Below are 25,879 nucleotides of genomic sequence, written 5' to 3'. Positions count from 1 at the left end.
GGAAGAGAAACCTTTTGTTGGGGCCTCAAGTAGTTTAGGCAACCACTGCTTCTCAAAGCTTCCCCTGCAGATCAGTCAAGCTCCATCTGTACTACAAGAATGAAATAAAAATGCACAGTGTCTTGAATTGACGGGGTCCTTCTTGCGTGGATGCAAAGCATGAATTTCTTGTTGGTGAGAATTCCTTTTAAAATCTTCCATGGTTGTTTCATCAGAGAAAATGTATGCCCTTAATTTTCTAAGCAATTTGAAGCAGAAGCCTGGTTTGCCAAGATTCTGCCTCAAATGCATGCCTTTGCTGTCATGTAAAGCACATGGGGGAATGGCTGTTAGGTTTTCATGCTCTCTTACAGTTATTATTAAATGGTTTTGTTTTCACAAGAGGGGAAGTGGTGACATGTACTGAAAAGATTGATAGTTTAGGGTGAAGGGATGATCCGTTTGTTCTAAGAACTCACTGGGACCGAGGGTACAGAACGGAGGACAGAGAAGGACCATCTTTCCTTAACTTTACTCCTTGATTCGACAGCCAGCCTCTGAGCCCCTAACCTGTGCTGCTGGGCAGGATGCTGGGTGCTGGCACTGAAGCTTTGATAACCCACATGGCTACAAAGGAAAGAAGTATGCACACACAGAAAAGAAGTATTATTTTTTGTTCGACATCCAAGACTGGTTTTTTCTCTCCCTTTGAGTGTCAGCAAACTCCGAGGACAGCACTTTGGGAGCCCCTCATTTGCCTTTCCTCTCCGAGGCACAAGTGGCCAATTCTGAGAGCAATTGAGTTGTGCTTGAAAAATGTCAAGTGCATTTGGAAACTACACATTTCTGCTGACGCCTCGAGTCCTGAGCTGAGCTCCTTCCATGGTCGACCGCTGGGAAGATGTTCAGTTGGGACATCACAAATGATTCCTCAGAGCACACTGAGCAGGCCCCTAAGGGGGGAAGCTGTCCTAATAGCCAGTTCAGGAAAAATCCAGGGACGTTCCCTAAGTCTTCTGGGTCCTCCCATTGCCCATCTGGCCAGACCATCACCATGTGGGTCTTGCCTAATTTTGTTTATCTTTATTCCTGCTTTATGTGACCATGATCTTTGGCTGAATCAGAGCTTGCATTTTTTCAACTTGTTATTATGAAAACTTTCAAACGTTCAGAAAAGTTGGGAGAATGGTGCCGCATAAGAAGAACCACCTAACTTCAACAATTGCTGTCATTTTGCCACATGTGGCTTATATATCTGTATAGAGAGAAATCTTGTTGCTGAGTCATTTGAAAATAAGTTGTAGACTTCATGACATTTCACCCCTAAAGGCATTAGTATTCAAATCTTGCAATTTAAAAAATATATCTAGTGACCATCTAGTGTGTTCTGGGTAAGTCAGACATATTTGAAAGTTGCAAAAATGGTTAGGGTAGAGTTTCTTAAACTTTAACCTACATTAGAATCACTTAGGAAGCTTCTTCGCCAGTACATTCCCAGACCTCAAGCCTAGGTCTGGATGCAGCCCAGGAATTTGTACTTTTCTAACAGAGCGTGCAAGTGATCCTAAAGCAGGTATTTATGGGACATAATCTAAAGATCACTTCTTGAGAATCTTTTTTTATTTGCTGAATTTAATCTTCGAAAGATTCATAACACCAGCCATAACTGTTATGTGTGAGGATTCTACATATCTTTGGTATCTGGTTTAATAATCTTAAGGACCAGAAACTAGGAAGAAGGGATGTGAAAACTAAATAAGTTTTATTTAGCAATGATGATTATAGACACCATAATATCAATGAGCAGCTTGAGAGGTGTATCCTGAAATCAGACATTAATAAAGTGCCGTGAAGTTACAGGTTGTTTTTTGGTCTGTGGCAGGATCTGGCCTTGTATGTATAAATACAGACATTTGCCTGTAGGAACTATGCAGACTTATACATCTATTTGGAAAATAGGAGTCAACATGCAGAAGGAATCCTAATTTCGAACTTCAAAATGTTCACAGTATTGTCCTTCCAGCATTCATGATTTTGGCCTTGGGAAGGTTGCAGGCCTTTCACTCAACAAAGATTTGTTGACGTCCCCCTTTGTGCCAGGCTCTATTCTAAGTGTTAGGGTATAGTGATGAACACATCAGACAAAATACCTGATTATTTCAGACTTCATAGAAATTCAGTTCTAATGATGCAGACAGAAAAAAAAAAAAAAGAACAAATGCACATACCCCGAAGGAAAATAAAGCAGTTATAACAGGATAGAGAACGACAGAGAAAGCAGTAAGGGGGGCAGGAAAGTGACACTGGAGCCGAATGTTGAATGACGTGAAGAAACACACTGTGCAGGTATTTCCAGGCAGAGGGAACAGCAAGTGCAAACGCCCTGAGGCAGGAAGATGTTGGATGTGATATGGTGAGGACTAGCAAAAAGACAGTGTAACTCATGCAGGGGAGGAGGATGAAGTGGTAGCCAGAGGGCAGGTCATGCAGGGAAGTGTAGGCCATGGGAAGGACTTCTGATTTTATTCTAGGTATTATTGGAAGCCTTTTCTTTTGTCTGTCTGCCTGCCTGCCTGCCTGCCTGCAAGAGGGGGATGGTGATGACATGTGACATAATCTGACTTTCTTTTTAGAAGGAATTGTGAAAAATAGACTGGATTGTCCAGGGGACAGTGTTAGGATCTCATGGAGCGCTCCCATATATAAGAAATAATAATCATATTCTTCTATTATTTCTTATAAATGAGTGCATTAAAAAATAACTAAAGTCAATTTAAACTTCTTCATCTTCATCTTGTGATTTCTCTCATGTTGCTAAAATATTCCTGTTTCCACTTTATTGATTCTGTCCACAAATATGACTGATGTTGAGGCACTGCTGTTTAGAGTCTGGAAATACGAAGATAGTAATTCTGCTGTCAAGTGTAAAGGATTTTACAACTTGGTTTGGGACAGACACATTCAACATGTTTACATAACATAACGTAACACAGTATCTAACATGTCATATATTATTTACATATACAAGTATTGTTTGTGTATGTATGTGTGTGTATACATATATATAAACAAGTGTATAGATAGCTTCTTTTTTTTTTTTGATTTTTTTTTAACTTTTTATTTGTTTATTTTTTACAATAAACTGCATATATTTAGAGTGTACAATTTGGTATCCCAGTCTCCCAATTCGTTCCCCACCCTCAACCCTCCCCGCTTTCCCCTTTGGTGTCCAAATGTTTGTTCTCTACATATAGATAGCTTCTTGAGTGCACAAAGTGATGGGGTGATGGGGGCTGGGGGAATGTTGCAATAGGTTTCCTAGGTAGGTGGTTGGAAGGTGAGTAGGAGTTGGCTGGGGTGGGGTGGATGGGAAAGAACAGGAAAAGCCATTCCAGAGAGCATTACACATCATCCACAAAGGCACAGTGGCATGAACAGGCTGGTTAAGCAGCACTGTGTCTTTTTGGTGTGGCTAAAGTATAGAGTTCAGGGGAGCTGGAAACATAAGGTTGGAGATGAGGATAAAAAGTGTAGGTAATGGTTGTAAGAGTCTGGTCCCGTGTTGAGATTTGTGTTTCCTTTTCTAGGTACTGGAGAATCCGCAGGGATTTATAAGCGAGGGCATGATGGAATTTGTGGTTTGGGCAGAGAAGTGGCAGAAGAAGGTTGAAGAAGAGGGCTGGTGGGAGAAGTTTTCAGAAATAAAATGGATGGGACCTTTAACCCATTGTGTGGAAGATGAGGGAAAGGAGGAGGCGAAGATGATGATGGTGTGACAGAGGACAGCAGGAGTTAGAAGGAGTATGATTTGGGAGGGGAAGGAAAAGAGTCCGTGTTTGATTGTAACTTGCTCAAGAAAGTTAAGGAATGTAGAGGAAGAGGTGTCCAATACACAATTGGAATGTGGATCTCAGGAAGGAACTTGAGCTGGAAATGGAGATCTGGGGACTTCAGTCCCATCAGTGATAGCTGAAGCCAGGGGAATGGATGAGATCTCTGTTGGAGTGAAAACTGGTGTTTGTACATTTGTAAATACTCGTTAATGACGGCTTACAATGTCTGCATATTCCTTTAAGTTTGATCCCCTATTTTTACTACCCACTCTTGGTGAATTGTTCCAGAAGTAAACGTGAAGTAGTTCTGAACCAAATCCCAAAGTTTTTCCACCACCCTGGCTTTCTGGTGTGCATATGTTCTAGCTCAAGTATAAGGCACTAGACTATTATGTACTGATTTGAAGAACTCTTCAGGTGTTTGCTTGGCATTTGTCAAGCTTTAAATTTAAAAATCATGTCTCAGGCTCCTTATGTTCTCTGAAGAATTATGAATAAATGCTACTCGTAGGGCATTGAGCACTTACCATGAGACACACCCTTGGTTAAGCACTCACGCTACACGATTGGGTGTGACCCACAACAACCTGTGCTGTTACCACTCCCATTTTACTGATGAGGAGATGGAGGTTGTCAAGAGCAGCATCAGGTAACTTACCTGCAGTTCCCTGTCCAGGAGTGGCATTCCCAGGACTCCAATTCAGATGAATCTTGCTCCAAAATGCTGCCTTTAAACACCATGCCTACCCCCTTCTCTTCTAAAAGACTCTTTTTATCTGGAGCATTCAAAGGGAGCTATTGGTCAAGGAATACAAACCTTATTTATAGAATCAAACCTCTTGGCTGTATTCAGATCGTTGAACATTCTTATAGCACAAATAAAGTTTTAAGTATCGGTTGTTTATTTTAATATTAGCCGTGCTAAATAATTCACTAACCTGATACTCATTTTCTGACACGATTGTCAGTCATCTCAGGCTCCCTTCATCTTTGTCAAGGATTAAAATACTTTCAAAGTTTTATCTGGAAGCAGCCGAGATACAAATATTTATAAGCACAGCGATCTTGCCTCAGAATCCCACTGGGAAAGCCTGCTAACAGCCATTAGCACGGAAAACGTGGCATAGTAGGTCCAATGAGAACTTTTAGGGTCAGGCAGACTGGAGTTTAAGCCCCAGTGACTCCACATACTAACTCGGCTTTCAGTTTTCTTTTTTGTAAAACTAAGGTATTCACTTTACAAGGTTGAGGTGAGATTTAATTACAAATAAAACATTTAGCATTGTAATTGACACATAGTGTGTGGTCCATAAATATAGTTGCAGCTACTGGACACTTAAAAAGAAAGGAAGTACCTGTATAACATTTTTAAATCTTAGAATTGAAGCTGAGTGCATTCACAAAACAACAAGGGAACTCCATTCATTCATTCACGTTGCCCCTACCTGCCAAACTTGTGTTGGATACGGGGACCATAAAGATGAACAACGTACACAATAAGACACAGTCCCCAGCCTCTAGACTCTCCTGAACCCATGCTTTGAAATCCAGTAGAGATTTTCCAGAAGACAAGTCATCATTTTGAACAAAGTGTGGCATGGCACCTTTGAAGTCTCATAAATGTCATACATGAGAGGGAGAAAATCTGTTGTTGTGGGAGAATTGATGGTCCTTGATGTATCCTTAGAGTGACAGTCTCCTGATGCCTGCAGAAGGGTTCTGTCAAGGGTCAGCGTACAGCCCATTACCCTGTTGTCATACCACAGTCCTGGACCAAGGGCACCGCGTTCAACTGGCGGGCAAAGACATTTCCAAAAAAAGAACCATGATCTAGAAAACAAACTTGTGGTCACCAAAGGGGTAAGAGGGGATGGGGGGAGAGGTAAATTAGGAGTTTGGGGTTAACAGATATACACTACTATATATAAAATAAACAAGGATTTACTGTATAGCACAGGCAACTCTATTCAGTGTCTTGTAATAACCTATAATGGAAAAGAATCTGAAAAATAATATATATACATACACATACATATAGATATGTATGTGCGTGTGTGTGTGTGTGTGTATAGTTACTTTGCTGTATACCTGAAACTAACACAACATTGTAAATCAACTATACTTCAATTAAAAAAAAAAAAGAATACAAAAAAAAAAATGATATAAAGAGAAAGAGGTGGTCTCAGAACAAGAAGCAAGTGAAGGTCGGAAAACAGCCCGGAAAGAAGGCTCAAGAGAGACAGTTCAGGATAACACTTAAGAGCACAGACTTTACTATACGACAGAGCTTGGGTTTTCAATCCTTGAACAATTGCTTGACTTTGCCAAATTTGATTTCTTATATCTTAAATGGGGATATTATGATATTTAGTTTGGAAATAGTTGTGACAATATATTTCAAGCGCCTTTCTTTTTTTTCTTTTTTTAAATTGACGTATGGTTGATTTACAATGTTGCATTAGTCTCCAGGATACAGCAAAGTGACTCAATTATACATAAGCATATTCTTTTTCATATTCCTTTCTATTGTGGTTTATCACAGGATATTGAATATAGTTCTCTGTGCTCTACAGTTGGACCTTGCTGTTCATCCATCCTGTATGTAATATTTGCATCTGCTAACCCCAACCTTCCACTCATCCCTCCCCTCCCCGCTCCCGCCCTTGGCAACCACAAGTCTGTTCTTCAAGTGTCTTCAAATAATAGGTTCTAATACCTCGTAGAGCTCAGCATCACCTTCGAGTGACCAACAGGAACTCAGTTTCCATATCTGCGTTGCATACGTTGCAGGATTGTTGTGGACGATAAAATCCAGATGTATATGTGAAAACATGAAGTGGTGTGATTTTATGGAATTAGTTTATGTCACCATCAAATGTCGCGTTTGCCCCTTGCCGCATGACAGGGTGGGGTAGATGATTGGGACCATACCAGTGCAGTATAAAGCAGAGGTGGGGGGAAAGTAGCTGGATGGCCCTCAGCAGCCACGATGTTGATCCGGACACTTTCCCTTTCCCTGGCAGGCACTTCCTCTTTAAGACATCCTCGGGAAGCACGCCCCTGTTTAGCAGCTCCTCTCCGGGATACCCTTTGACCTCAGGAACCGTGTACACGCCACCACCCCGCCTGCTGCCCCGGAACACCTTCTCCAGGAAGGCCTTCAAGCTGAAGAAGCCCTCGAAATACTGCAGCTGGAAATGCGCCGCCCTGTCGGCCATCGCCGCGGCCCTCCTCTTGGCCATCCTGCTGGCGTATTTCATCGGTAAGTCGGGGCAGCTGTGAGCAGGTGGGGACGAGGCCGCCGACTTGTGAAAGTGGAGGGCCTCTGTCGTCTGTGCTGTTGGCTTGCTGGCTCCTGAAAGATGTGAGAGTGAGTGATGGGTGGGAGTGCTTTTTTCCCTCCTGAAATCCATTTCAATCTGACGAGTTTCTCCTTCACCATTCTAAATGACCTTTATCAGAAGTGAAATTAAGCATCCTTACTGTATTCTTTCTTGGAGATAAGCTGAAAATTGTCATTCCTGTCAACCCATCCCTCACTCCTCAAGTAGCCTTCCAGTCTCCTCCATCTTGGATTCTAAACCAGGTGTGTGCTCTGAAATTCATGCGACGTTGGTTACCTTCAGACAAAAACCAAATAGGAGAAGAGCAGTCAGCATGCCTAGAACATCATGATTGAAAGGAAAACCAAAGTAGCTAGCAGATATTTTAGAGCTGGAGAACAGGAATAGGATTGAGAGGCTGGAGCATCCAAGCAGGTCTTTGTAGGAAACCAAGTCACCCAGACCCAGTAGATCTTGCCCATGTCCCCTCCTTTGCCTCTGTCCCTTTAGCCTCAACTCTCATCTCACGTGCTGCAGAATCTAGGTTCACCTCCCACACCAGCTGTGATTCTGGGTGGGAGTTCAGAGTATGACCTAGGGTAGCAGATTGGTGAAGTTGCTGGGGTGTCTTTCTTCACATGCCAGGGATGTTGGTTTGCATCCATGGGATATGGCCTTGTAACTATGGGAAGCAGCAGATGCCAAGTGTTCAGGAACAGGGTGCCCCATGCATCTGAGCATCCTGGGCTGGACACAAAGCCTGCTCACAGCACCTGGTCCCAACGAAGTGCCCCCAGCACTACTGCTTTGTCAACTGAGCTTGCCAGCGGCAGAGCTCCTGGCCCAGGCAGAGGCCACGGTGACGTTTGTTAAAGTTTATTTATTTGAAACACTTGATGGTTCTGGCCTGCTTTCAGGGCCGCTCCATCAGGCCTTCCCAGTTTGGCTGTGCCACGTTGCAAAGCAAACCTATAAAACAGCAGCAAAAAAGAGACTGACTCTAAGTCAGTTCTTAACACGTAACGCTGAAACCCTTCCCATTTACAAGAGGGAAAATAAAAAGCAACGCTGATCATTCTGGTTTTGCCCTTTCTCCCAAGGTGAGCCCTTGCTTCTGTCTCATGCCTCCTTCATCTTCAGGCAGCTGGCAAGGTGCCTGGCAGAGAATAAGCTGGTTCAGAGCCTCCCAGATCATTGTGCCCAAGCTTGCCCGATGGCAGATGGCAGAGGAGGGTGGCTATGCTTCCCTCCTCTGCCCTCTGAGACTCTGCCCGAGGCAAACCACGACAGGCCAGAAGCTGATGTGAGGTTTTCACTCTCTCCCATAACGTCTCCATGCTCATCTTAATAGGGAAAGCTATGTTTTTACAGTCTTTGTCAGTTGCATCTCTCAGGAATGCCCTCCAGAAGTAAGAAAATTGACACTCCAGGGAAAGACACCATGTTTATCTGGGGCTCTGCAAAAACCTTTGTGCGCTGAACCCCAGCTCTACCTGTGGGCTGAGGTCAAATACCCACGCACCCCTAATTTAAAGTCATGTCTGCTTCTCACTTACTTCTTGATGAAGGATGAAGTCATGGATTGCCTCGAGGAGGGGGAAGGGCATCCCTTGCACCCTCGATCACTTGAGTGGAGTCTTTTGTGTCGTTAAAGGTAGTTTTGTGTGCTTCCCCAGGTAGCTGTAGGTGGGGAGAGGAGGGGTCGGTGGAAGCAAATTGAACATGCCTTCGGGGCCCTTGCATGATTTGGCTTTGTGTCAGAAACTTCAAAAAGGGTCCATGTGCTCACCTCTCAGGCTTAATGTTCTGCTGGGCTGGTGGGCACCACGGGGAGCCCCAATACAGAAACTGAGGCACTGCCTGCCTCTGCCAGTACCATCCTCGGTGTACCTCCTTCTCCACTTGCAGGAGAGAGATAGATGGCTAGTGCCTGATTTATTGAGCTTGATAGTTAAAATATAATAGCTTTCTGTTGGGCGATCATGTAAATGGGAAACCGTGTAGCGAGAGTTTAATGTTTTAATCGGGTGTGTAACTTGTAAATGATGGATCAGGAAACATATTTATCCTCAGTCTGGAGGCTACTGTAAGCTGGACCCGCGCATCTTAGGATGGCTTATTAGTTTATAACCCATCATTTCCTATTATGAGTGCTTTAAGTAAGATTATGCTTCGACCCTGGAGTATTGAAGAATAGCTTATGACTCAAAATGAGTGATGGAACGGCTGATTCACCCAGCAGTAATGGCAGTGCTTGTAGGGCTACAGGGCTACTCTCCAGAGGTGATGATGGGTCTGCAAGCGTGGTGAGGGCTCAGGATATGGAGGGCTGATCTTGACCCCAAGGATCCCTTTCTCCTTAGCCTTGGCAAACTTGTTTTCCTCCTGGGTCTTGGTTTCCTAAGTAAAACCTGGGAGTATGATGGTTACGGACGTTCAAAACCTCTGAAGTATGGTGAGGATTAATTAATGCGTATAAATCACTTTGAAGATGGAAGTCTATTATGTATCACGGAGCTGCAGCAGCACAAACAGTGCGTTAAAGACAGAGCAAAGTGCTGTCAGGAGCAACACGTGATTGTGCCTACCTAGAAGACAAGCCCTCAGGGAGGACAGAAGGACAACATAAAAATCAAAGCCCTCCTGTTAAGGAGGCCAAAGCTTTTAAGGCCTGAGCCCACTCTGGCTCATACATGACTCCGTGTTGCACTAGAACATGACCAGTCCTGAAATTGAAGCACCCATTGCAGGACATCTGTGGACAGGCACCTGGGTTCAGGCCTGCCAGGAACTGTGACACATAGGCCAAATTATCTTTCTTGCATGTTGAAACGTACATGAAGACTTTCCAGAAATGAGCAATTTGGGAACGTTCAGCCCCATGACAAGGTCTTCCATAGACCCAGCCTGTGGGTGGGTGTAAATCAGAATAACAGCAGCCCTTGGGCAAAATGGAAGACAGGAGCCTTTACCAACTCAGGAGAGGTCTCCCAGTTCCTGTTCACACAGCTGGGGTCAGAGATCTTTCATGATCTCCCAATGAGAATCTCCCAGTGCCAAATTCTGCCAGTGCATACAGCATCCTAAAATGAATCATGCTGGAAGGCTGCATGAACCACTAGGGGACCGTTCTCTGTGTTGCTCAGCCCCTGGCCCGCATGGTTCCTAGGGAAGACGGGTTTAGGAGAATTTGGCTGTGAAACGCAAGAGAGCTTCCTGTTCAGGAAGTTGTCTGTTATCCTTGGGCAGCTCAAGTGCTTTCATTGCCTGCAACCCCAGAAATCCCTCTGGATCCCTAAGTTTCTACATCATTGAACCAGCACAGTGTTTCTCACCTGTTTTATGCCGACTCAACCATGTTTTTATCCTTATAGGGTATAAACAGTAACTGGTTAGAGCCTTCTCTTTGCTTAGAACTGTAAGCTTTTCCATTTAAAACACTATATTGCTGTTAAATTTGAACCATACCCCAGGCCCCCAACATACACTCTAGCAGAAAATGAAATTGGTGTATTACAATCATTTGACAAGAGTTGATGCTGAGGCCCAGAGGGTCTCAAGTCACATGGCTAGTTGGTTGCAGGGCCAGGACTAGGCGCTTGTCTCCTGATGCCTAGTCTAACATCTTTCCCTTGACTGCTCTCTTCTTCTTTATTTTTTTTTTTTAGTTGTGGCGCACGGGCTTAGTTGCTCCGCGGCATGTGGGATCTTCCCGGAGCAGGGATCGAACCCGTGTCTCCTGCATTGGCAGGCAGATTCTTAATCACTGCACCACCTAGGAAGCCTTTTTCTTCTTCTTCTTTTGTTTTTTGTTTTTTTTTTTTTTTTTTTTTTTTTTGCTCTCTTCTTAAGATCAGAGTTAGCCACATTTCCCAAACACTGCATGAAACCTCAGGCATCCTTTTTGTAGCATCAATTCAGCTTACCTAATTCTGTCCTTATTAGCAAGGGAGAGTAATTTGTTCCCCTCCTTCCAGAATCGTCTTCTAACAAAGTGGACAAAAGCCACATCTCCTCCTTGGTCTCCTAACCCTGTCCTCATATTTTTGCTTTCCCAAATATCTTCTATCCCAGAAACCGGCAAACTTTTTCTGTCACGAGCCAGATAGTAAATATTTTTGATCTTGCGGGTCATGCAGTCTGTTCCAATGTCTCAACTTTGCCATTGTAATTCAAAAGCAGCCACAGGCAGTGTGTAAACAAATGGGTGTGGTTTTGTTCCAGTCTTTAATTATGGCCACTGAAATTTGAATTTTATGTACTTTTCCGGTGTCATGAAATATTATTCTTCTGATTTTTTTCAACTGTTTAAAATGTGAAACTATCCCCTAGCTCCATGTGCTATTGCCACAGTTTGCCAATCCCTGTCTGATTGTATTACTGTTCTTTTCCTAAGAATACCTTTTCAGAGTGTTTCTCCTTTACCAAAAAAGAAAAAAAGCCATCAAACTGGCTAAGAGTCCACACATATGTCTACTGTAAATGGAGCAGGTGATTGCCTGCAATCCCATTTCATAATGAATAATTACATCTGATTTTCTGACCCAAACCAAAAGTAGAAAAAGTAAGCCATTTTTCTCTTTAGTTTAAAGCTTTCCAGAAGATAAAAATTTCCATTGCAATAGCCTGCTTGAAACTGCCCCAGCTCGTAGATGGAGTAGAATCACCTAGGAATTTCACCACATACTCCCTTGTCCTCAATCTTCAGTCACCCTAGGTTTCTCTGCAAAACCGTTGCCTGTTTTTAAAGGTGACTCAGCGCCCAACATCTTCTTTGTTGAGGTTTTCCAACAGGTTGTAACAATGCTGGCTCCCTGGATGACATCATTGCTTTCTTGTCCCAGGTTAACGTTGGCTAGATCTCATTGCCTTAAAAGGCAGCAACGTTCTTGCAGGGCTACCCCCCATCAAGGAAGAAAGATGCTTGTAATGTATGACTTTGCTGTTTAAATCCAGATAATCCTCAAAATTCTAAGACTAGAGTCAACAGAACAGTTCAGCATGACACGGGACTCAGACCGTCGCCCCTGAGTTAAAAACAAGAGTCTTCTGTCAAAAACTCTTCACTTGGCTGGGAAAGGAAGGGGGAGCAGAGAGAAAGATAAGAGCATTTATGTCATCCTAAATTAGTTTTTAGCTCTTCAGATCCCTGCCAAACTAAAATACATATATATGTATTAGAAAGTCACCTTGTCTCTTTTCACTACAGTAATTCCTGCCAAATATGAAATACTATGTTTTAAGTAAGCCGTTCACCGCTCTGTCTTCTGCCACTCTCACTTTGATCTGGGAAGAACGCGGGCCATCAACATGTCAGGATGTTAAAAGTGTGGTAATTTGGGGTGCTTTCAGTTTCGTTTGAAAACAATGAGAGATTATTTTCTATGGAAACTAAAAGCCTACAGTGTGTTTAAAGTTGCCACACTTAGAAATTGATGTGTTGAGACTCTCGCTGATGAATCCTGCATTCTCGGCTGCTATTTTGTGTATTCCCATCTCGCTGAATAGAGCAGGTTTGGAGGAAACAAAAAGAAAATGACAGAAAATGATGAGAACAGTCAGTTTAACCTGGCATCCTTCATGAGGACACAGCCTAGGAAAAATGTCAGCTCTCTCTTTCAAACTCACCGCTCTTTTTCCATTCAGAGAAATACTAAACCTTCCCTTCCTGTATGAATTCCAAATTATGTATTTACCTCCCATTATCTAAAGGCCAAGATGCTAATGATGATGTCTGAACAATCCGGCAAATAACATTTCCACCTAACTCCCCGGCCCCACATGGTCCAACCACACAGAGAAAAAGAGAACTGCCCACATTGGTAAGTCAGGGGACCCAGTTATGCTACCCGTTCAATGCTAGTAGCAGACTTTTTATCTAATAGATATGCTAATGTGCTCTTAACCGGATAATAAAGTCCTGTCAGTGCTTCCACAGTGGTGCCTCTCTGGCAGCGGGACTGCCATTTCCTCATTGTATACCTGATTTCAGAGGGTCTGTCGACCTACGGAAAGTAAATTAAGTCATTAGCTAGGTCTCCATCACCTAGCTGCCATGTGGCAACATTTGTATCTCATGTTTGACATTCAGAAAAGATGAGTTCCTCTGCTGAGGGAAGGGAGGTGTTTGTGCTTTCCTCCCCAAGGCACCTGTCAGAAATCAAGGTAGTCAGGGGTCAGGCAGAGGGATAAATTAGGAATTTGAGATTAGCAGATACACAGTACTATATACAAAACGGGTAAACAACAAAGACCTACTGAATAGCACAGGGAACTATATTCAATATCTTGGAATAACATATTGATATAATGGAAAAGAACCTGAAAAAGAATATATATATGTACATATAAATATCACTTTGCACCTGAAACTAACACAGCATTGTAAATCAACTACATTTCAATTAAAAAATAATAAGAAATAAGAAATCAAGATAGTCGGCCAATTACAGGGCTTTCCACCCTCATGGGTGGATTTGATGGGTGAAAATGGGGATGCAATGTTTGGTCATAACTTAATAGAGCATCTTAATGCAAAACCAGGAAGGAAGGAGGGAGTGCCACACTCTGTTCCCAAGGACCACAGTAAGGAAACGGGGTACTGTTATCCTCTGCCAGCCCAAGACTTGGTGCCTCCACGAAGTACATGTTGGGTGCATGAGGATGGAGTGTCCACCACCTGTGTGTCCCTTGAGTCACCATTCAGCTATGGCCTGAGCTTTCTCTGTAACCGTTCTCTCTCTAGTAGTTACTGGTCCAGAAGCAGTAATGAGACATTATTGTCTCTGTCTCCACACACTCTGTTTATGTGTCTGGGTCACTTAAGGGTGGTCACCAAGCCCACAAATCCCCGTTTCCTAAGTCTCATTTGTTCATTTTTTGTACTTGTTTCATGATTTAAGATTCTGGGCACAGCTTTGAATGTACTATAAATAGGTATCATTTCATTCTACATTTTACCTATAATGCAGTTGCAGAGGTTCTTGCCCTGCCTTGGTAATTACAAAAGAAACAGCTTGTTGTAATGGAAAGCACATACTTGGGCTTTGGTGTCAGAGAGACCCGGGTTCAAATTCTGATGTATATACTTACAAGCCATTTGACTATGGGCTTTCTGTTTAATCTCCCTGCACCTGAGTTTCCCATCCAAAAACAAAACAAAAAAAACAGAACAGGAATAACTCCTACCTTGTAAAGATGCTTCAACTATTCATTGAAATGATACATGCATACAACTTTTCTTCAAATCCAGGATGTCATCTTTTATGAGAAGTGTTGTTAGTGTTGGTATCCCCAAGGAGAGAAAAGGTTATCAGTTAAAATATGACATGATTCCTTTGCATTTATAATTTGTATTTTTAAAAAGAGCTATAAACAGAGGACCTGAATTGATATACAACCGTGTGTACGGAGAGGTCCACAGTCACGCCAGCAGACCTGCGTGCTGCCTGGCCAGCCTCAGTTGTAAGAAAACACCAATTTTGAAGGAACGTTCTGATTCCAGAGATGTGAAACATGTGAACAAAATGCAAGTCTTAGAGTTGGTGAGATAGGGTGGTATCTGGCACACAATGGAAGCTCAACTAAACAGAGTTGTGATTATCGTTGGCTGCCAGGCTCCTAGGGCAGGTGCAGTGAGAAGCCTAAAAACAGGCTCTTGGGTCATTGTATCCTCAAAACGGTGCCTAGCACCTCGTGAGCAATCAGTAAATATCTGTTGAGTTAATGAACGCTGATTAGGGTTAGGGCTGAGTGGAACCATTTCCGGAGGGCATTTGTCAAGTACCCAGAATCCCTGATTTCTAGTATTCCTTGTTCCTCATGTCGAGGGAAGTCGCTGGTTCCCTGATGTTGTAATTGCCTCTGTTCCCAAATTGCATCTCCAGACTAGAAAGCGTTTAGGCAAAGGAAAAGTTAGGTGGGCTGTGTAAGCACCACACTGAAACCCTCTAGCAGAAAGCTGTGACTCCCTGAAATCCAGAGAGCTAGCTGAGTGAAACTGGGACGTGTTTGTGTCTGGCACGTGGCCACCATTTGGGCCTCACATTACAAAAGTGTAGCAGGATTCAGTTGTAGTTCAAGGTGAAGAAGCAAATAATGGCATAAATCTGAAAGCCTGCTGGCTGCTTCTCCATAAATGAGGATGTGCTAAGAAGTGAAAGCAATTGCTGCAAGGCACCAAGTAGAGAAAGGAACTATTATATGGTGAATTAGATCTGTGTACACAAGCCACACAGAATCTTCCGTGCTCTGCAATGCCCTGCTTAGCTGTGCAGCTTCATACGACAGAAACTTGACCCCAAAGCGAACTTTTAAAACATTTGTATTTCCCTTGAGGTCACCTTAAACCACACTTCTTGTGTCCTTCATGGAAAATGCCTTTAGAGAAAATTCATGTCTTGGTTGTGAAGAATAGACACTCAGAATTTTTGCCTGAGCCCTTTTGTCGTCAAATAAATCTTTTATTAAATTGATGCCTCATAATAAGATCCCCTGCATTAGGAGAGCAAATGGTCCATCAACTATATTAACATATTTAATATTACCATAAAAAAGAGGATAATGCATTGCACGTTCCACTAATTTCATTTTTTATCTTACCAACTTCTAGCCTTAAATAAATACATAAATATCAGAATGTTTCAGAAAATAGTCCTAAGCTACATGTTGATAAGAGAAGAGCTTTGCAGAAGAAAATTATCTCCTCTATTCTTGGAGAGAGAAAGGACTGTATAAGATATATAACGTGTATCATCTTTCAAAGGCTTTTTCTTTTTTTTCCTGCAAATCAGAGCTATGGATGAGAAGGGAGGATGAGCTTTGCCTCCAATCTTTACATTTCTTTCATCATGACTGTCTGCACAGCAGTTAGGGAAGGCTCTTCCCTTGGGATGGGTTTTCAGTGGAGTTAGGTCATTTATGGGAAGATTTGTGCAAACATGTTTGGCCCTCCCTTTAGGGACTCTGATCTTTGTAAAAGAAAGGAGTATTGCCTTGATTGGCCTTTGCAGTCATGATGCAATTCTATCAGTTTGCTCGCATACATTACACCATGAGCGTTTTAGAGGCACGTTAATGAAGTTTAGATTAGGCTTGGTCATATTCCACAGGGAAAGGTAAGCGGCAGTGTGTCAAATGCTTTCTCTTCTTCAAGCCATGATAAACAAGAGGACATCTTTCAAGGAAGTTCGATGTGCCCTTGAATTAGATGCATTTTGGAAATGGGCTTTAAGGCTCCCTTTTATGCCCCCAATTTTACAAACATAGGCTTCTGGGGTGTTAGCTAGAGTACATGTGTTTCGTAAGATGATTTGTAGACTTCCTGAATCTCAAGAGAATTGTGGGGTAAAGACATTTTTTGCCATGAATACAATTCTTCTAACTTTGTTTATTAATTTTATGTATTATTAATTTTATATTAATTTAAAATTTATTAAATTTATTACATTAATTTTATGTTTTTCCATTGGGCAAGAAATGTTATTTAGGTGAGTTACTGTCTGGTCACACTATATGCTGGAATCTGCTGACCAGCCTAGGAATCTAGGACATTTTTACTTGAAATTTTTCCCTAGACCTAGAGTATAATAAGCAACCCGATAAAATAGTGCGGTTAGTAGGAAAGCTTAGAGCCTGGGTAAGTTATGTTTTGTACAACCTGTACCATGATGTTAACCAGACACATACAACAGCGATAGAGGCATCTGAGTATCATTTTTCCCGGATCCAACAGGGAACAGAAGCTTTTATACTAAAAAGCTTTGTATGAACTCGTTGGTGTGAATCAATGTTCGCCTATCCTTTTTCTTCCCCAGAAATGTGGAGTGTTCTCACCATTTTACAATAAGAAATTGAGATTTGTGTCTATTTTTATCCAGTCTGGTTTTGTCCAATGAAGGCATTATCTTCTCCTGAATTTACTCCAACAACTATAAAACTTCCAAATGAAAAAGCTTACACTCCATGGGACCACAGCAGTGACGAGTGAAAAGCCAAAGAAAGAGGAATAAATACTAAAAAGAGTGGGATGAAATTAAGACAGAAGTAAGAACAAGGCATACGAAGCTGTGAATAGAATGGTTAGAAATATTACCTAGCCATGCAAACTATGAAATGCCATGTACCTATCAAGCAGGATGAAACGTGGCACAATTAGAAGACACAAGTATGGTGAAAAAATGACACTCAGCACACCAAATTAAACATAATCTTCCACACAATTTCTCCAGCCAGTACATCCAGGCACGGTAATGAGATGAAGAACCATCCTTGAGAATTGCTTGGAGGTGCTGTTTCACCACCTCATCCTACATCATTAAACTTTTGGTTCCCTCATGAGCTACTTAGATAAATAACAGTAGACAGCTCGACATTTATCCAAATAAACCAGAAAACTACCATGATAAAGGAAATTGAATTTATAGACATGGCAGGCTCTTGCCTAATAGACGAGAGTAATGTGTTCAATGATGAATATTAATCTGTATTTCAAATACAACGTGCCGAAAGGGAGGCCTCTCAAAATACCTCCCTCCTACAAAATCATTTCTCACTAAGGTTGGTTTATCTTCCGTTGTGTCTAATTGATATCCATGTAATTCCACTATCATCTCTGCTACTGCAAGTGAGGTAAGAGATGGAAAGAATAACTGTGGGTGTTTGTTCCCAGGAGAGCACTGAAAGTTGGGGGTTAGGAATCACTTTTGTCTTCAGAATGTTGTCTTTGGAATGACCCTTGAAGCCAGAAGGCAAGGATATTTGTTTTTAGTCAAGGGAGGGCATTCTCCAAATTCTTCTTTTCAATCCTGATCAAAGATCAATATGAGGAAGGAGAATTGTTTTATACCAGATCTTTTCTTTGGCTTATTTTGTAATCTTCATGGTGTTAAAAACAAAAAACAAACAAAAAAAAAAACTGGTCCAGTAGAGACTGTTTGAGATTACCCTACAATTTTAGCTCCCAGTCCAATTCAGTGGATTTATGAATGTCCAGCATTTAGGAAAGTTTCCTGATTCTTCATCAGGCAGGTCTTGGTCTAGGACAGGACGTGGATGTGGCCAGGCTGCTCGCCACTCACTACTTACCCAAGTCCTGGCTGGTGGTGTGGGGGCAGGGAGTGGGGCAGTGAAAGAGAAGAGACAGGAGGTCAGCTCTTCTAGTTGGCATGTGTAAATGATGCCCACGCACTACTGCCCCAGACCCTGTCCTGAATATTCTAGTCAGAAACACTTTTTATTATGTGCACATTTTAATGAAATGTTTTGACATGTAAATTTGGTCTGACTTTAAGGAAACCAGCTTCCAATCCTGCTTCTAAAGATTTGCTCTTTCACAGTGTTTGCTTTTATTTTGCACAGATACAAATATGTCCGTTTTTCTCCTCCCCTCCTCTATACATTCCACCTTTAAGTATCCTTGGGGCAAGTCCAGATTTAGCTTGCTCTGTCAAGTTTAATTTTTTTAAGGGAATACACATACATTACCGTTAATTTAATTTTAGACTTTTAAAAAATGTACTAGTCTGCCCATCTGTGGCTTTTTCCCAAGTCTCATTTCCCCAACCCCCCATCAACCCCCACATTGGTTCTTTAGGTGGAGGTCATCAGGGTGAAAGTGCTGCCTAGGAGCTCATGGCCAGGGCTCCTTCTGTGAGGAAATATCTCTATTTCTTTTGTAGGGATATGGATGCTAATTGCATGCTATTTTATTCTTCTCATCAAAACTGACAGGAATGAAGCCTTTTGGAAAGGTCAGCTGACCCATCAGTGTATCCTATCCTGATCATAGGAAGATACCGATGGCTTATTTTAATGTCAGAGGCAAATTGGAAAGCAGATCCGAAATATCTATGACTAAATTTATCTCAAAGGAAGAAAAAGAATTGTCCGTCATGTTTGTATGACTAAGGGATTTATTAAACAAGCTATGTACCCCACCCAGGGAGAATGCTGTTAAAACACGAAGAAGAAGAAAAAGAAAACAGAGATCACAGGGAAGCCAAGCCTGAACTCTTCTCATAATTGCATGTCTGAATACCCTTGCTAATTTTGCCTACGCCCTTTCTGAGTCTTTCTTCACCACACACTGCTGCTGCCCCGCCCCTAACTAAAAGCTTTACTGTGCCCGTGTTTCCTGCCACATCCCAAAACAAAACAACAAAACAAACAAACAACCTGGCTGATTGAGAAGATACCCAGAGTCAACTGAATGGGCTTTAGCTTGTTGTCGCATCCTTCAAAACTCATTTACTAGGTCGGATACACCACAGGTTTTCTTCCAAGGGCTGGCTGATCTGGACTCTCTCTTGGTGGAAATGTAAAGACAGACTCCAGACATAAAAAGTAACTAGGTGTGAGTGGCAGAGAAATGGAAAGGACTCTTTATATTGTGCAAACACTATCCGATTGTAGCTGATTTTCTTTCACATGAAAGAGTAGGGTGCAGGCCCTAATGCAAAGCAAGTAAAAAACATGATGGAGGGGGAAAAAAACCTAAGTATATGAGGAAAAGCAAGCATGCACAAGAGGGAAAAAAATATGGGGAGGCATCGCTTTGAGGAACTGTAGTATATATGGCATATATATATATATTCTTCCCCCCGGGAAGATAAAGGGTGCAGGAGGCCAGATGAATAGCTTGAGAGAATTATCGTTTCCACTGGCTTCTGTAGAACAAAAAAGAACCACATCTTCGCCACCAGCCTAGTGAGTAAACAAGCCTCATGGTCAGTTCAGAAAATCCTCTGTCTTAGATTAAGCCAGTTCTTATTTTTCCACCGGATGATGAGGCTGCAGTTTTAGCCCATCTGTTCCCAGCCCCATCCCAGCATCCTCAGAGGCTGCATCCCTTTATCTTTGAAAGCCAAAGGAGAGAGCACAATGTGAGAGGGGGACGTAAAGCTGGTGGCCCCAGGGAAGATGCCTCTTAGGCTGAGTGGGGAGACTGAAAACTTCTCCCCAGAACCCTATGGTGGTGGTGGGGTCCTGAGGTTCTCACACACAGGGGTGTCTTGACTGCAGTTTTTCCACATATGCGTAAAGGTTCTCTGCGTAGAAAAGAATGTCGACTGTGGGCTTTAATGCGTTTGAAAGCGCATCAAGAGTAACACCGACATGCTTTTGCCATAGCCTTGGAATCCTAAAATAAATAAGAGAAGACGTGTGATTTAAAATATAATTCCAAATACTAACTGGGCCCTGCTGTCTCGATGAGTAATAAGCTTCAATACATGTGTGACAGGCACAAGGCTCTTCGGTATGAAGAGTAGTGAGGCCTCAGAAATAGAAATAGGTTTTTCATTACGTGAGGGTTTAGGTTCCGCCTGACTCTGGAGCCTGTTGCTGGGGCCACAGCTGCATCTTTGGCCCGCGGTCGTATTAACTGGAAATAGTAAAACAGGCAAGCGCGGCCCCAAACAGCGATTTGTTGGAGGGAAGGGAGAAAGGTCGCTTTCTCCTGCTTAAGCCGGGATTACCATTGTTTAGGACACACTCTCCCTTAAACTTCTCTCGGGTGCTAATGAGCTACACAGTTTGAGCCAGGTCCCACCTGGGTGCTGCTGAAATCTACAAGGAGGCTAGCCGTGGAGACATCGGCAGGGTTTGGGGTGGTAGTTGCTGCCGTTTTATTTTTACCCACATCAGGCTCACCAACATACACAGGAGCATTTCTTTTGAAGGTCACACAGGGTTTTATTGTTTCATGCAAACTCGGCTTTCCATCGCGGTCTTTCCTGTTGCAGGAACTCAAAATTTAGCCAACGCACCCCAGGCCTCTCTTCTTCTCAGGATTGAGATGTGTGATCAAGAAACTGAGTTGAGCACGTCCTGCATCTTGGTGACCAAGGAGACCATGGCAGGGGAGGAGCGGTCTTCAAAAATGAGTTTCAGTGGGGATTTGAGAACGGTTTGGGGACTCGGGTGTAGAAGGGCACCCATGTTGAGGAGTGTGGGTTATCAATTTGGGATAGATTTTCTTTTTCTTCGGTCATCAACACAGAATTCCCTGCCTCCCTTCTTGACCCAAATAATCCTTGAAACTTCATACATCTAGGATCATTGTTCACTTGGGTCAGGAAACCTGATGGTTATAACAGTTCCTTGTTTTAAGGGTCAGCTGACATTGGAACAGTCCAGCAAAGAAACTTTGAATTTGGTTTAGGAAGTGGGGTTCCAGTCTGAACTCTTGCTAACTGAGTGCTTTGGGGAAAGTGGACTCAATGCCCTGAGCCTCCTTTTTTCCAAGTATAAGGAGTGTTCAATAATAGTTATAATGATGATGGTACCTTTTTTCATCGTCTATGGGAGATTTAAAGAAGATATTGATATTTTTTATTATTGCTCTTTGTTCTTTCAAGAAAAAAACACAGATATGCTGAGTTGCAATTTAGGGATTGGGCTATTGAAGTTGAGAGAAGGGGGAACCCTCAAGGGCCAGGGCTGGAAAAGTTGAGGATAACTGAGTAGAGAAAACGCCAGGCTGACCCAGACCTGGGAGGATGGAGAGAAAATGAACTAGGAGTGGGCTGAGAAGTGTTCCAGGCGGAGAAACTCACAGCAGGGAAGGCGAGGGGCAAGAATTCATAGGGTAGATGAAAGGCACTGAGCAGCTCAGTCGGTGAGGGGAAGGATGCCGGCGGAAGAGCCATGGAAAATAGTAGGTGAGGTAGAGCAGGACCAGATGATGGACGGCCTAGAAGTCTGCAGAAGGTTTAATTTGATTAATTTGGCATCAGGGAGGTGCTTTAAGTTCATAAGTGGGAGTATAATACGATAAAATTATGACATGATATCGCGTCAGTTACCTAGTAGATGCTCCATAAATATTTATTCCCTAATTGATTGAAGATTCAGATAGATTGGGAAGTAAGACAGGAGGTGAGGGAGACTGATCCAGAGGCTCTGGCGTTAACGAGTGGGCGTGCACGTCGGCGAGGACCCGGATTAGAAGGGGAGCCATGGAAATAGAGAAACAGGGACTCTATGAGAGACACCGTCCAGAGAAGAAAAGACAGATGTGTGGTAGAATTTGTAGTGCGTTGACTATGAAGGGGAAGACAGAAATATCTAGTATGCCCATCAGGTGTCCAACCTGGAGCCCTGGAGGGATGCTGTCAAGAATGGGGGAGGGGACTTCCCTGGTGGTGCAGTGGTTAAGAATCCGGCTGCCAAGGCAGGGGACACGGGTTCATGCCCTGGTCTGGAAAGATTCCACATGCGGCAGAGCAACTAAGCCCATGCACCATAACTGCTGAGCCTGTGCTCTAGAGACCTTGAGCCACAACTGCTGAAGCTCGCACCCTAGAGCCCATGCTCTGCAACAAGAGAAGCCACCACAGTAAGAAGCCCGAGCACCCCAATAAGTGTAGCCCGCACTCTCCGCTACTATAAGAAAGCCCACGTGCAGCAATGAAGACCCAACGCAGCCAACAAATTTTTTTATAATTAATTAATTTTTAAAAAATGGGGGAGCTGAAAAATTAAAACGTAACCCACCATTTTTAAAATCAGCACTCACTTTTCTAAAAGCATGGCTAGCCAAAACTTTTTTTTAAATGGGTGTGTGATTCTACCAGGGCTGGCTCGAAGGCATTCTTTTTTAATGCACTCAGTAAATCTCTGTGCGGTTTTTTTTTATTATGAGAGGGCCCTTTGATCCAATAAAACTCATCAAGACCCCTTCGGAGGCATTCATTTTGGATTTTGTATGAAAGTCTGGGGGGAAAAAAAGAAGAGCAGATCCAGGTTAAAACTAAACTCTGAAAGGCTAACAAAATTCCTCCAAAGCATAGTCCTCATATGTGGTGTAAATCTTGTGAACCAGAAAGAAGCATCAGGATGTATGCTGACACATAGCACACCCATTTATAAATAGAAAAACATGCTCCAGGACTTGAAGGCACTTGCCTTAGAAATGCAGAATGTGGTCCTGGGAGCCTGTACCGTTGCCCTTTTTGATTTGGGGCAGTGAAGCTCACAAATGAAAATCTTCAAAGAAGAAACTTGCCTTTTGATCAGCTGGTTAGAGGCAGGTTTGAAATTAGGATAAATCTGCTACATATTCCCTGTATGAGCAGATTTAAACTCTAATGCGTCTCTGCAAATGAGGCTGACTCACTGTACCCAGGCTGAAGGGTGAGATGGATGAAGTTGGTTATGGGCTCACGGGTGCGGGCAGAGAGGGCCAGGCATCGGGGAATGAGCCTTTGCCCTCCTCCCGCCAGCCCTCTCTCTGCACCACGCTCAAGCCTGCATTTATTTCCTCTGCTTTAGCATTTGACTGAAGTGCCTGAATACCCTCCCAGATGCTAGGGGCCCAAAGTGAAGCATAAAACTACATGATCACCTGGGGAATTTTAGAATTAGCTTCCAAACTCACCAAGATAATTCAGGCCCCAAAGGCACTTTCATTTCTGTTATCTGGATTGAGCGTGTGGATGATCCTAAATTTAGTCGATAATTATGTCTCTGTGTTTTCTTTCACTCCTTCTTCTCCCTTCTTCTAGTCTCTTTTCTGCCAGAGGGGAGCAGGAGATAAGGCTTGGCTGTGAAACCAGACATCCCATTGCTGTCCAGCTTTTGAGCCTGGATCATGGTGCTGGTTTTCAGAGAGACCTAAATCAGTAACAGTTTCCAAGCTCAGTTAGGTAAAGATGGCCATCAGACCCTAGCCTTCCCCACTGTAGTCCATAAGAGAGGCAATACCGTAACACCGTGATAAGCCCACCCTTAAAGTCCATGCAGTCTTCCTGCAGCCTCCCCAGGCTGCCATGAGAAAAGTTCCTGGGAGTGGATGTCATGTCTTGTGGGGTAATTAATTGTGTGCGTTGCCAACAAGGGCATGGCTCCATCATAAACGTGGAGAGTTACTGTAAACGGCACTTAAATTCAGTCAACTTCTCAGCCGGGTTAGAACAATCACAGGACAATACAGCTTTATTTTCCTAGTAGTGTTACTGTCACTGGCAACACTCTGAAAGCCTCTTTAAAATATAAAGGAACCTGCTCTGGGGATTCCAAGATTGGATGAAGTTTTAAAGTGGAGTTTGGAAGAGAGTGAACAGGCTCTTCACCATGGGTGAAATGGTGAGAGAACATCTTACACTATTCTTGCAAACCAACTTGATTCTCAAGTGCATAATGAAATAATGTGTATGAATATTTTCATGCAGAGCCTTTTGCTCGAGTTTTACCCTCTCCAGCGCTCCATGGTATATACAACAGAGCCTTTCAGAACAGTGTTTTACAATCTCAAGACCAAGGGCTCCCAAAAAGATCCCAAGAGAAGTGTAAAGGAATGGCAACTCTAAGGCTGCATTTTTGTAAATAAATGATGATGAATGATGAGGGATCTTCGTGGGGAAAAACCCCTTAAAATTATTGGGATTAGCAGAGAATGAAAGTAAAATGCAAACACTCCTATTCTGCAGCTATATTAGTTAGCAGATCTATGATAGTTTCCGTGTGTAACATGAGCCGAGGGCTTGGCTAACCGGTGCCCTGTCATCTTCAAGTTGTGGGTGTAACTAGAGAATGGTGCTGAGGGTGAAAAGGAAAGTTAGAAACTTACACTCAGCTAAAAAATAACTCCATGCTTGTTTTGCTTTTGTGAAATATGCTTGCTGCCTGGAGAAAAACAGGATGACCTAACAATCCAATGTAACTTTAAGATGTTGTGCTAAAAATGGAATGTTTTGCACCTGCTCTTGTAAGTTCTGTTTGGAAACTTCCATGCTTTGTAAACATGTGCACTATAAAAGTAAAGCTCACCCTGAGCTCGGGGCCCAGAACTTTAGAGCGTTAGCTCATCTGGGGCCGCCGGCTTAATAAACCTGAGTTCTCCAACCCTCCAAGTGTGGTGCTTGGTTTCTCGACAGACCGATTTCTGCAACAAGGGTCCTTCCAGGCTCCACTTCCTTTCCATAACTGCTCTTCCCGTGATCCTTTGGGCTAGAATAGCACCTTGTGTGAAAAGGATGGATTGGAACCCGGTAGGTCTTTTTATAGAATAGCAAATATTTTATCCATTAAGCTGACTAGATTTGAAGAGATCCTCACACATGCTGCTGAAATTCAGCCTCTGTTCACCGGTGCCAAATACAAACGCGGAGACAGAGTTTTGGGTGAAACAGAAAAGAGTGATTTTGATTGCTTTGCCAAGCAAAGGGGGCCACAGTGGGCTAATGCCCTAGGATTGTGTGACCCACCCTGGAGGGGGGTTGTGTGGAGTTTTATAGTGTTCAAGGAGCAGGGTGTGATCAGCTTGTAGGCAGTTCTCGGATTGGTTGACATCAAGGTGAAGTTTTAAGCATCATCAACCTTATGGTTTCAACCAGTCTAGGGTCTGTGAGCTTGTGGTCAGCAGTTTTCATCTGGTGGGGGTCTGCTTCCTGTGAAAACAATTTAGGAATGTGTATCAGGCCTTTATCTATGTCTTTCAGGAAACTGGGAGTTTGGTGATTCCGCTATGTGGCAGAATTATAGTCTAAATTGTTACCAGTTCCCCAGCCCAACAGCTCTTCTTTGTTTCTACATCTTCTGATTTCCCAATCACTAACTCGAGTCAGCATTTTACTTCAAAAGACAAGGACATAGGGGCTTGTACACGGTTTCACACAGATTGAGGAAATAATCTGCATATGATCACTCCTTGTTCTGCAGTCTGGGTGGAGTAATAACCAGTCGCTTCAACCTTTGCTTATGAAGAAGGTGGTCAGGGCCCAAAGATGTGCGGAAGTATTTCCT

General features: G+C 43.0%; 1 protein-coding gene across 7 annotated transcripts in view; it reads left to right on the top strand.

Annotated features, from left to right (window-relative positions):
- The window catches only part of TENM2 (teneurin transmembrane protein 2), a 960,873-nt gene that overhangs the window by 669,284 nt on the left and 265,710 nt on the right, over positions 1 to 25,879 (top strand). For all 7 annotated transcript variants that reach the window (XM_057729532.1, XM_057729570.1, XM_057729561.1 and 4 more), the window contains one exon: positions 6,836 to 7,074. In XM_057729532.1, the coding sequence (XP_057585515.1) occupies positions 6,836 to 7,074 (239 nt within the window). The remainder of the gene's footprint in view (positions 1 to 6,835; positions 7,075 to 25,879) is intronic.

Source organism: Hippopotamus amphibius, chromosome 1, assembly GCF_030028045.1.
Source record: "Hippopotamus amphibius kiboko isolate mHipAmp2 chromosome 1, mHipAmp2.hap2, whole genome shotgun sequence".
NCBI lineage: Eukaryota > Metazoa > Chordata > Mammalia > Artiodactyla > Hippopotamidae > Hippopotamus > Hippopotamus amphibius.
This window is presented reverse-complemented; position numbering and strand designations above follow the sequence as displayed.